At 46.9% G+C, this 12788-nt stretch overlaps 1 protein-coding gene across 1 annotated transcript in view; it reads left to right on the top strand.

The window, feature by feature from the left end:
* The window catches only part of LOC132210683 (deleted in malignant brain tumors 1 protein-like), a 36561-nt gene that overhangs the window by 22802 nt on the left and 971 nt on the right, over positions 1–12788 (top strand). The window contains exons 8-10 of the mRNA XM_059653103.1: positions 4212–4526; positions 6854–7168; positions 7580–7894. Of these exons, the coding sequence (XP_059509086.1) occupies positions 4212–4526; positions 6854–7168; positions 7580–7894 (945 nt within the window). The remainder of the gene's footprint in view (positions 1–4211; positions 4527–6853; positions 7169–7579; positions 7895–12788) is intronic.

Genomic DNA, 12788 nt, shown 5'->3' with positions numbered 1-12788 from the left:
GTGTTCTTTGGGCTGTACTCATCCAGGCAAGTGGGGAGCATTCAATCACACTCCTGACTTGAGCCTTGTAGATGATGGGCAGGCTTTGAAGAGTCAGGAGGTGAGTTACGCGCTGCAGTATTTCGAGCCTCTTTGCTGCTCTTGTAGCCACTATGTTTATGTAGTGAGTCCAGTTGAGTTTCTGGTCAATGATCACTCCCAGGATGTTGATAGTGGGGGATTCAGTGATGGCAATGCCATTGAATGTCAAGGGGTGATGGTTAGATTGTCTCTTATTGGTGATGGTCATAGCCTGGCATTTGTGTAGCGCGAATGTCACTTGCCACTTGTCAGCAAAAGCTTGGATATTGCCCAGATCATAAATATCATCAATTAATCCAGTCTAATTTTCCAGAATTTAGCCTGTGTTCCTCTAACCCTTATTTATATACCCATCTAAATGTCTTTTAGATGTTGTAATTGCACCAGCCTCTATCATCTCCTGTGGAAGTTCATTCCATACATGCACCACCCTCTGCATGACAATAATGCCCCTTAAGTCCCTTTTAAATCTTTCCCCTCTCACCTTAAACCTATGCCCTCTAGTTTTGGTCTTCCCCATCATCAGGTAAAGACTTGACTATTCACCCTATCCATTGCCCTTCATGACTTTTTAACATTAGGTCACCTCTCAGCCTCTGACACGCTGGAGAAAATAGCACCATCCTATTCAGCCTCTACCTATCACTCAAACCCTCCAACTTTGGCAAAATCCTTGTATAAATTTTCTGAAATATTTACTCAAATTTAGCATCTTCCCTATAGCAGGGAGGCCAGAATTGAATGCAAGCTGCAATATGAGCTCCCAATTTGTATACTCAATGCACTGGCCAATAAAGCCAAGCATATCAAATGCCACCTTCACTACCCTGTCTACCCACAACTCCACTTTCAAGGAACTGTGAACTTGCACCCCAAGATTTCTGTTTGGCAACACTCCTCAGGACCTTACCACTAAACATCTAAGCCCTGCCCTGATATGCCCTATCAAAATGCAGCACCTCACATTTATCTAAATTAAACTTAACTCCTTGGCCCATTTGCCCATCTGATCGATGTCTCATTGTACCCTAAGGTTGGCTACTTCGCTGTCCAATATACCACCGATTTTCATGTCTTATGCAAACTTACTAATCATACCTCCTATGATCACATCCAAATCATTTATATAAATTACAAAAAGCAGTGGACCCAGCACACTGATCCTTGTGGCACACCACTGGTCACAGGCCTCCAGTCTGAAAAGCAACCCTTCACAATCACCCTCTGTCTCCTACCTTCGAGCCAATTTTGTATCCAAATGACTAGTTCTCCCTGTATGCCACATGATCCAACCTTGCTAACCTGTCTACCATGCAGAGCCTTGTCAAATGCCTTAATGAGGTCCACATAGATAATATCCACCACTCTGCCTTCATCTATTCGCTTTGTCGCTTTTTCAAATAGACTCAGTCAAGTTCATGAGACATGTTTTCCCATGCACAAAACCACATTGACTACCCCTAATCAGTCCTAGCCTTTCCATATACATGTAAATCCTGTCCCTCAGGATGTCCTCCAACAAGTTACCCATCACTGACATCAGGCTCACTGGTGTATAGTTTCTTGGGTTTTCCTCACCACCTTTCTGAAATAAAGTACCACGTTAGCCAACTTCCAGTCTTCCAGCACCTTGCCCGTAGCTATTGAATGTACAAATTTCTCAACAAGGGGCCTAGAAATCACTTCCCTAGTTTTCCACAAAGTTCTAGGGTGCGCCTGATCAGGTCCTGGGGATTTATCCACATTTATGTGTTTTAAGATGTCCAGCACCATCTCTTCTGTTAAACAGACACTTTTCAAGATATTACTACTTATTTACCCAAGTTCACTTGGTTCCATATTTTTCTTCACAGTAAACACTTAGGCAAAATACTCATTTAGTATCTCACCTATCTCCTGCAGTTCCACATATAAGTGGCCTTGCTGATCTTTAAGAGGCCCTATTCTCCCCATGGTTATTCTTTTGCCTTTAATGTATTTGCAGAATCTCTTTGAATACTCCTTAACCCTATCTGATTTCATGCCCCTTTTTTGCCATCATGATTTCCCCCTTGAGTATATCCCTACTGCCTTTATGCTCTTCTAGGGATTCACTCAATCCCTGCTGACTATGCCTGATGTATGCTTGCTTCTTTCTCATGGCTATAGCCTCAATTTTTCTAGTCATCTTCCATTCCCTACACCTACCAGCCTTGCCCTTCACCCTAACATGAACATACTGTCTCTGGACTCTCATTGTTGAAGTATTCCCACTTTCTAGTCAAGCCTTTACCTGTGAATATCCACCCCCAATCAACTTTGAAAGTGCTAGAATCTATTCTAAAGAATGAAATAATTGAACATTTGCATGATGTTGATACGTGGGAGCCAGAGGATGTAGTATACTTAGATGTTGAAAAGACTTTTCATAAGGTTCCCCATAAGAGGTTGGTTAGTAAAGTTCAACTACATTTGATATGGTGTAATCTAATAGTATGGACTAAAGATTGTCTACTGCTTGTCATAAGGACAGGTAGGTGAACCACTGAGAATATGAGTTCGCTGATTGGGGCTATTAATGTAGTCCAATCAGGGAGCCTGAGAGATGGCTCTGAGTGAGCTGGATCAGTACAAAGGACTCTCCACGTGTAAATAAAGGATGACTTGGTGACGGGATACCGGCCTCTGGAATTTTTCAAACAGACAGCAGACAGAAAACAGATACTAGGAATAAATGGGTCATTCTTGCTTTGCTGGTCTGTGATAGCGGAGTACTGCAAGAATAGTACTTAGAACTCAGTTGTTCATATTATATATATGATTTGGATGTGGGAATCAGACATAATATTTCCAAATATGTGCAGATGATAAAAATCTAATCAGAAATTTTTGTTGTGAGGAAGTCAGGCCTAATGATTGGATAAGAACATAGTAGATCGAATATAAAGTTGGAAAGAGGTGAAGTTATACACTTCATGAGGAACAGGATATTTTTCTACTTGTAAGGTTTTGGCAAGTGCACATGTAAAACTGGACCTGTGCATCCTTGTTAATAAATCACTGAAGGCTAACATGCCAGTGCAATAAGATATTAATAAGGCGAATGGGGTGGTCGCCTTTTATCACAAGAGGATTTGAGCAGAGGAGCAGTGAAATCTTGTACATGAGCATTGTTAGACTGCACCTGAAGCACTGCTTGCAAGACTGGTCTCCTTATCTGAGATAATATATTGTTACCACTGAGGGAGTACAATGAAGGTTCATCAGACTTGATCCTGGGATGGCTGGACTTCCTATGAAAATAGATTGAATAAACTAGACCTGTATTGTCTAGGGTTTTGAAGATGGCGAAGTAATGTCTTTGAAGCTTCCAAAATACTTAAAGGGATAGACTGAGTAAATGTGGCTGAGATGTTTCCCCTGAATGGAGTGTTTAGATGGAGAAAATTTTAAAATAACAGGGATTTAAGAGTGCGTTGAAAACAGATGTTTTACTGAAATTGTTGAGTCTTTGGAATTCTGTATGCCAAAGAGCTGTGGATTACAGTCTTCTAGTGTGTATATATAAAGTAAAGATTAATAGATCTTTCATTTTTCAATGGTATAAATGGGGTAGTGTGGGTAAAAAGCATTGAAGTCTGATCAACAAGGACCATATCAAACGGGAGAGCTGGGTTAATGACCTGAATAGGCTACAATTCTCCCTATATTACTGTCTACCACAAGCCTATTTTCGCTCGTGAATATCAAAATCCAAAACAAGCGAGCAGAATTTCAAAATCATTGACAGGCCACTCAAGAATTATTTTAAGAGACACTTATTTGCACCAAGAAAAGTGGAAATCTGGAATTCATATTCCCAGTGAAACAAAAGTACTGAGGCTGGGGTCAATGAGAAATCTCAAACCCGAGAATGATAGTTTTGTGGGGGATAAGAATTTTAAGTGTTATGTAACAAGATGGATAAATGTTTTTAATGCAATCGTGATTTCATTGCACGGTTGTGTGCTCTTGCAGGGCTGAATATCGCATGCTTGATCCTAAGTCCTTGAATGGTATCTGGTATCTGATGTGAAATGTCCAATAAATGCCTATAGTGAGTTGCCAAATCATCCCAGACATCTTAAATCATGTTCTCATCTCTAACCCAGGTTCGATACCCGTACGGCTGGTAAACGGTACCAATATGTGCTCTGGGAGAGTTGAAGTCTACCGTAACTCCACCTGGGGCACTGTCTGTGACAATGATTGGGATGTTCCTGCTGCAAGCGTGGTCTGCAGGGTCCTGAATTGTGGGGCAGCCCTATTAGCACCAAGAGGCGCCTACTACGGAGAGGGGACTGAGGCCATCTGGTTGGATGTTGTGAAGTGTAATGGGACTGAGCTTGCCCTCGATCAATGCACTGCCAACCCACAGATAGAGAATAACTGCACACACAAAAAGGATGCTGGAGTCATCTGTTCAGGTACATAAGGCAGGTTGCTTGCTCCTTATCTATGTTGGTTCTCAAACTGATCTGGCTGGAGTCAAAATCTAGTTTTCTGGTTTACTGGATCAATTCTGGATTGGCAATATAGACTTCACATTTCCTTGCTGCTGCCTCTGGGTTTATCAGCTGAAGAGATAGTGGGAACCGCAGATTCTGGAGAATCTGAGATAACAAGGTGCAGAGGTGGATGAGCACAGCAGGCCAAGCAGCATCAGAGGAGCAGGAAGGCTGACGTTTCGGGCCCAGACTCTTCTTCAGAAAATTTTCTGAAGAAGGGTCTAGGCCCAAAAGGTCAGCCTTCCTGCTCCTCTGATGCTGCTTGGCCTGCTCTGCTCATCCAGCTCTACACCTTGTTAGCTCTTTTATCAGCTGAGGACCCTGAATTACTGGTGTCGACTCCTGGTTAATGTACACTTATCAAGGCTCGGTGGTTAGCCCTATTGCCTCACTGCTCCAGGGACCTGTGTTCAATTCTGGCCTTGGACGACTGTGCAGAGTTTGCACGTTCTCCCAGTGTCTGCGTGAGTTTCCTCTGGGTGCTCTGGTTTCCTCCGCAGTCCAAAGGTTAGTTGGACTGGCCATGGTAAATTGCCTGAGGTGATTAGGAATGTATAGGTTAGGTTAGTTGAATTAACCATGGGCAATGCAGGGGTACAAGAATGGGGAGGGGAATGCGTTTGCGTGGAAGGATCTTTGGAGAGTCAGCATGGGCTTGTTGGGCTAAATGGCCCACTTCCATACTGTAAGGGTTCAATTCTATATTCTATTCAATTCTATTGTCTCGGTTACTAGTCCAAGTATGAGAGTCCCAGCTCAGGCCTCTGATTTGCAATTCCAGGCTTATGTGAGACGAGTTCTGATTTCTAATTTGCTAGTCTTAACTTCTGGGCTCCAAGTTTATGCCTCCAAATTGCTAGTCTAGATATCTGCATTATCAGTTCAGGCCTTTGGGTATTACCAGTTCAGATTCTGAGTTACTAATTCAGATCTCTGCATTACCAGTCCATACCTCACCAGTCTGGCCCACTATTAGTTCAGTCTGCCAGGTTACTAATTCAGAGTTTGGTATATTAATCCAGAACTCAGGGTTACTAGTCTAGGGCAATGGGTTATTGTTTAGGCCTCTGTTTACTAACACGGACCTCTCACTAGTTTGGACTTCCTGATTACTCATCCAGACCATGGGTATTCGTTCTGATCTCTGGGGTATTATTCCAGACACTTTTTGTATGAGTTTAAACCTCTGGGTTACTAGTCCAGTTCTCTGCCAACAAGTACTGACCTCTGGGCTATTACCTCATGCATCTTGTTTCATGTTCAAGTATCTTGATAAAATCTGTTCAGGCCATTGGGTATCATTGGACCAGATCTCGGGTCTACAACTTTAGGTCTGTAGGTTACTAGCCCTGATCTCACTAGTCCATATTTAGCCATGTCTCTTGGCTATTTGATCATCAATCTGGATTACTGGCTCAGACCATTCAGATTTACCAGTCCAGGCTTCTGGATTACAAATTGAGGCCTCTTGCTGCTATGCCAGTCTTTGGGTTATCAATCCAGACTTTATTATTTTAACCATATGGTTACTAGATGAGGTCTTTGTGTTAATCTTCCACTTTTTGGGGTTACTAGTCCAGGCATCTGGATGAACATAACATTTCTCTGGTTTTCTAGACCAAGCTTGTTGTTTACTAGTGAAGGTTTTTGAGTTATTGGCCAAAGCCTCGGTGTGCTGGACATTAGAATTGCAGGTCAGGCACTGAAGTTGACATGTTAAATTATGAGGAAATTATGCAGACAGTATTCCTGTATACATGTGCATGTTTAAAGATAAATTTGATCAGGGTCTGTAAGATGATTAAAGGTTCTGACTGAAGTTAGAAACCATGCCTTCAGGCGGGGCGGAGTCCATTACTCGGATTTAGAGACAGGCCAGAGGGTTAGTAGTCCTGGCATTGCTAGTTCAGGTCTCTGGTATATCTGGGTACTAACTTCAGGTACTAACTATTTCTTCCTCTCAGATATACTTGGGACACTCTGTCCAGATAAAAACTGTTCATGCTGGGGATCAGTTGAGGAATTTAATGGTGTCACTGAAAGACATTTCTTGCTTCAGGCAACTGAAAGATAGAGATGTACTGTGGTGCAATTGAGTGGCAGAACATTTAGAGGGGCTGAATGGTCTATTTCTACCCTAATATATTGATTGTGCTAACCAGTTTTGGAAGGAGCTGAACACCTGCTCTAAAATGTCCAACCACTGAAAACTGATCACTTCAACTGAGCTCCCAACTCTATTCCAGGTCCAGTACCCATCCGGCTGGTGAACGGGACTAATATGTGCTCCGGGAGACTTGAGGTTTATCGTAATTCCAACTGGGGGACTGTCTGTGACAATGGCTGGAATATAAATGCAGCGAGTGTGGTTTGCAGAGTATTGAATTGTGGGTTGGCTCTGTCAGCATCAAGAGGATCCCACTACGGAGAGGGATCTGGGGCTATCTGGATGGATAACGTGAGATGTAATGGGAATGAGTCTGGCCTCGAGCAGTGTTTTTCCAACCCACAGGTTGATAATACCTGCACACACAGGAAGGACATTGGAGTTGCCTGCTTCGGTGAGTAGGTTCCCATCATGGAGGAGTGCAGCTTCCTGATTGGGTGAGTGGGGCTGTCTTGTCAATGAATTCATTGGCCACCTGTAACAATGTTCTGCCTGGATGAGTAACGGGTGAATGATTGGTGAGTGTCTCTGAGCAAATTCTGTATGATGCTGAGCTAAGCATTTCCAGCAGCGAAGACCAACACTCTGTCTGTGGCACATGCAGCATTAGCTGATTCTGCCTGGGTCTCTTGAAGGAGGGCTGATCTGAGGAGCCCAGCTTCATCGGCTTTGTGCTTCAGAATCAGTTGTTGGCAGCACTACTGCCAGATTGGGATGCATGTCATTCCCAATACTGAGAAGGACAAGGTGAGTGATCATCCACAGAAGCCCAGAAAAGTCTAACCAGGTCCCATCTCTCTTTCAGGTCCTGTATCCATACAACTTGTGAATGGAACCAACATGTGCTCTGGGAGAGTTGAAGTGTACCGCAACTCTTTTTGGGGAACCATCTGTGACAATAGCTGGGATATAAATGAGGCGAGTGTAGTCTGCAGAATGTTGAACTGTGGGAAGGCTGTGTCAGCACCAGGAGGCTCTCACTATGGAGAGGGAACTGGACGTATCTGGTTTGATGACGTGAGTTGTAATGGGACAGAGGCCTCCCTCGATCAGTGCTCTGCCAATCCACACGTGGGGATGAACTGCACACACAGGAAGGACGCTGGAGTTGCCTGTTCAGGTAAATGCAATGAACCTTCTCCTGAGCAGTGGTTTGCAGGCTGACAGAGTGGAATAGAAACGTCCGTTTTCAACATTTCTCAGGCCTTTACTTCACCAGCCCAAACACCTTACTTCCTCCCTCCTCACCATTTAAGGCCCTAACCACACCTTCCTGCTTCACCTGCATTTCACTCAACTGAGTCAAAAGTATTCGTTGCTCACAAAGTGGTCTCCTCTACACTGGGGCAATGAAGTACCTACTGGGTTATCGCTCTGCAGAACACCAATGTTCTGATGGCCAAAAAGACGCTGAGCCTCCAGTTGCCTGCCACTTCAACACACCACCATGTTCAGAGCAGGCCAAGCAGCATCAGAGGAGCAGGAAGGCTGACATTTTGGCCTAGACCCTGCTTCAGAAATGGGGAGGGGAAGGGGGAATTAAATAGGGAGAGAGATTCTGAAATAAATAGTGAGAGAGGGGGAGACAGATAGAAGATGAATACAGGAGAAGATACATGGAGAGGAGACAGACCGGCCAAAGAAGCAGTAAAGATGAGTGTAGGTGGAGGAGGTAGGGAGGAGATAAGTCAGTCCAGGGAGGACGGACAGGTCAAGGGGGTGGGATGAGGTCGGTAGGTAGGAAATGGGGGAGGGGCTTGAGGTGGGAGGAGGAAATAGGTGGGAGGAAGGACAGGTTAGCGAGGCGGGGACGAGCTGGGCTGGTTTTGGGATGCGATAGGGGAGGGGAGATTCTGAAGCTTGTGAAGTCCACATTGATGTCATTGGGTTACAGGGTTCCCAGGCGGAATACAAGTTGCTGTTGCTGCAATCTTCGGGTGGCATCATTGTGGCATTGCAGGAGGCCCAGGATGGACATGTCATCTGAGGAATGGGAGGGGGAGTTGAAATGGTTCGCGACTGGGAGGTGCAGTTGTTTACTGCAAACCGAGTATAGGTGTTCTGCAAAGCTGTCCCAAGCCTCCACTTGGTCTCCCCGATGCAGAGGAGGCCACACCGGGAACAGCGGATGCAGTATGCCACAGTAGCAGACATGCGGGTGAACATCTGCTTGATGTGGAAAATCTTCCTGGGGCCTGGGATGGAGGTGAAGGGGGAGGTGTAGGGGTAGGTGTCGCACTTCCTGCGGTTGCAGGGAAAAGTGCCAGGTGATGCTGGACAGGAGTGTGGGGTGGACAAGCGAGTCACTGAGAGCGTGGTCCCTCCAGAAAGCAGATAAGAGTAGTTCTTGGTAGTGTAGATGAGCAGAGAGATCTCGGTGTCCATGTACACAGATCCTTGAAAGTTGCCACCCTGGTTGACAGGGCTGTTAAGAAGGCATACAGTGTTTTAGCTTTTAGTAGTAGAGGGATCGAGTTCCGGAACCAAGAGGTTATGCTGCAGCTGTACAAAACTCTGGTGCGGCCGCACTTGGAGTATTGCGTACAGTTCTGGTCACCACATTATAAGAAGGATGTGGAAGCTTTGGAAAGGGTGCAGAGGAGATTTACTAAGATGTTGCCTGGTATGGAGGGAAGGTCTTACGAGAAAAGGCTGAGGGACTTGAGGCTGTTTTCATTAGAGAGAAGAAGGTTGAGAGGTGACTTAATTGAGACATATAAGATAATCAGAGGGTTAGATAGGGTGGATAGGGAGAGCCTTTTTCCTAGGATGGTGACGGCGAGCACGAGGGGGCATAGCTTTAAATTGAGGGGTGAAAGATATAGGACAGATGTCAGAGGTAGTTTCTTTACTCGGCGTAGTAAGGGTATGGAATGCTTTGCCTGCAGCGGTAGTAGATTCGCCAACTTTAAGTACATTTAAGTCGTCATTGGACAACCATATGGACGTACATGGAATAGTGTAGGTTAGATGGGCTTGAGATTGGTATGGCAGGTCGGCATAACATCGAGGGCCGAAGGGCCTGTACTGTGCTGTAATGTTCTATGCTATATTAAGAGTGGAGATGGATACATGTCTTTGGTGGTGGGGTCGGATTGCAGATGACACAAGTACCAGAGAATGATGCGTTGGATTTGGAAGTTGGTGCGGCGGTACGTGAGGACAAGGGGCATTCTGTTTTGGTTTTCATTGAGACATGGTCAAGGCGTTCTCGACCACTGAGGGGGTAATTTGCAGTCCTTGAAAAATGAGGACATCTGAGATGTACGGGAGTGGAATGCCTCATCCTGGGAGCAGATGCAGCAAAGTCGAAGGAATTGGGAATAGGGGATGACATTTTTGCAGGAAGGTGGGTGGGAGGAGGAGTATTCTAGGCAGCTGTGGGAGTCGGTGGGCTTGAAATGGATATTGGTTTCTAGGTCGTTGCCAGAGATGGAGACAGAAAGGTCCAGGAGGGGGAGAGAGATATTAGAGATGGTCCAGTTGAACTTAAGATTGGGGTGCAAGGTATTGGTGAAGTGGATGAACTGTTCGAGCTCCTCATGGGAGCGTGAGGCAGTGCCAATACAGTCATGAATGTAACGGAGGAAGAGGTGGGGTTTAGGGCCAGCGTAGGTGCGGCAGAGGGATTGTTCCACATAACCTACACAGGTTACAAACAAAAATAGAATCCCCCTCATCCTCACGTACCACCCCACCAACCGCTGAATCCAACGCACCATCCTTTGACATTTCCACCATCTGCAATCCGACCCCACCAACAAAGACATTTTTCTATCTCCAGTCTTATCTGCTTTCCGGAGGGACCACTCTCTCCGTGGCTCCCTTGTCTGCTCCACAATCCCGCCCAGCCCCAACCTCACATTCAAACCTGCAGACAAGGGTGGCGCAGAGATAGTATGGCGCACTGACCTCTACATCGCCGAGGCCAAACGCCAACTCTCCGACACCAACTCCTACCACCCCCTTGATCATGACCCCACCCCCAAGCACCAAACCATCAGCTCCAACACCATTCATGACCTCATCACCTCAGGGGACCTCCCACCCACAGCCTCCAACCTTATTATTCCCCAACCCCATACAGCCCGTTTCTATCTCCTTCCCAAAATCCACAAACCTGCCTGCCCTGGTTGACCCATTGTCTCAGCCTGATCCTGCCCCACCGAACTCATCTCCACCTATCTGGACTCCATTTTCTCCCCTTTGGTCCAGGAAATGCCTACCTACGTCCGTGACACCACCCACGCCCTCCACCTCCTCCAGGACTTCCAATTCCCTGGCCCCCAACACCTCATTTTCACCATGGACGTCCAGTCCCTATACACCGGGATTCCGCATGCAGATGGCCTCAAAGCCCTCCGCTTCTTCCTGTCCCGCAGGCCCGACCAGTCCCCCTCCATCGACACCCTCATCCGCCTAGGTGAACTCGTCCTCACCCTCAACAAATTCTCTTTCGATTCCTCCCACTTCCTACAGATAAAGGGGGTGGCCATGGGTACCCGCATAGGCCCCTGCTATGCCTGCCTCTTTGTAGGTTACGTGGAACTGTCCCTCTTACGCACCTACACAGGCCCCAAACCCCACCTCTACCTCCGTTACATTGATGACTGTATCGGCGCTGCCTCTTGCTCCCCAGAGGAGCTCGAACAGTTCATCCACTTCACAAAACACCTTCCACCCCAACCTCAAGTTCACCCATCTCCAACACATCCCTCACCTTCCTGGACCTCTCAGTCTCCATCTCAGGCAAATAGCTTGTAACTGATGTCCATTTCAAGCCGACCGACTCCCACAGCTACCTAGAATACACCTCCTCCCACCCACCCTCCTGCAAAAATTCCATCCTCTATTCCCAATTCCTCTGCCTCCGCCGCATCTGCTCCCAAGATGAGGCATTCTACTCCTGCACATCCCAGATGTCCAAGTTCTTTAAGGACCGCAACGTTCCGCCCACAGTGGTCGAGAACGCCCTGGACCGTGTCTCCCGCATTTCCCGCAACACATCCCTCACACCCCGCCCCCGCCACAACCACCCAAAGAGGATCCCCCTCATTCTCACACACCACCCCACCAACCTCTGGATACAATGCGTCATCCTCCGTCACTTCCGCCATCTACAATCCGAGCCCACCACCCAAGACATTTTTCCATCCCCACCCTTGTCTGCTTTCCGGAGAGACCACTCTCTCCGTGACTCCCTTGTTCGCTCCACACTGCCCTCCAACCCCACCACACCTGGCACCTTCCCCTGCAACCACAGGAAGTGCTACACTTGCCCACACCTCCTCCCTCACCCCTATCCCAGGCCCAAAGATGACTTTCCATATTAAGCAGAGGTCACCTGCACATCTGCCAATGTGGTATATTGTATCCATTGTACCCGGTGTGCCTTCCTCTACATTGGGGAAACCAAGCGGAGGCTTGGGAACCACTTTGCAGAACACCTCCACTCGGTTCGCAATAAACAACTGCACCTCCCAGTCGCGAATCATTTCAACTCCCCCTCCCATTCCTTTGACATGCCCAACCTGGGCCTCCTGCAGTGCCACAATGATGCCACCCGAAGGTTGCAGGAAAGCAACTCATATTCCACTTGGGATCCCTGCAACATGATGGTATCAATGAGGACTTCACAAGCTTCCAAGTCTCCCCTCCCCCTATCGCATCCCAAACCCAGCCCAGCTCGTCCCCACCTCCCTAACCTGTCCTTCCTCCCACCTATCCCCTCCTCCCACCTCAAGACGCAACCCCATTTCTTACCTACTAACCTCATCCCACCACCTTGACCTGTCTGTCCTCCCTGGACTGACCTATCTCCTCCCTACCTCCCCACCTACACTATCCTTTACTGGCTCCATCCGTGCCTATTTGACTGGTCTGTCTCCACTCGACCTATCTTCCCCTCTGTCCATCTTCTATCTGCCTCCCCCTCTCTCCCTATTTATTTCAGAACCCGCTTCCCCTCCCCCATTTCTGAAGAAGCATCTAGGTCCTAAATGTCAGCTTCTCTG

This window comes from Stegostoma tigrinum, chromosome 1 (assembly GCF_030684315.1).
Source record: "Stegostoma tigrinum isolate sSteTig4 chromosome 1, sSteTig4.hap1, whole genome shotgun sequence".
Taxonomy (NCBI): domain Eukaryota; kingdom Metazoa; phylum Chordata; class Chondrichthyes; order Orectolobiformes; family Stegostomatidae; genus Stegostoma; species Stegostoma tigrinum.
This window is presented reverse-complemented; position numbering and strand designations above follow the sequence as displayed.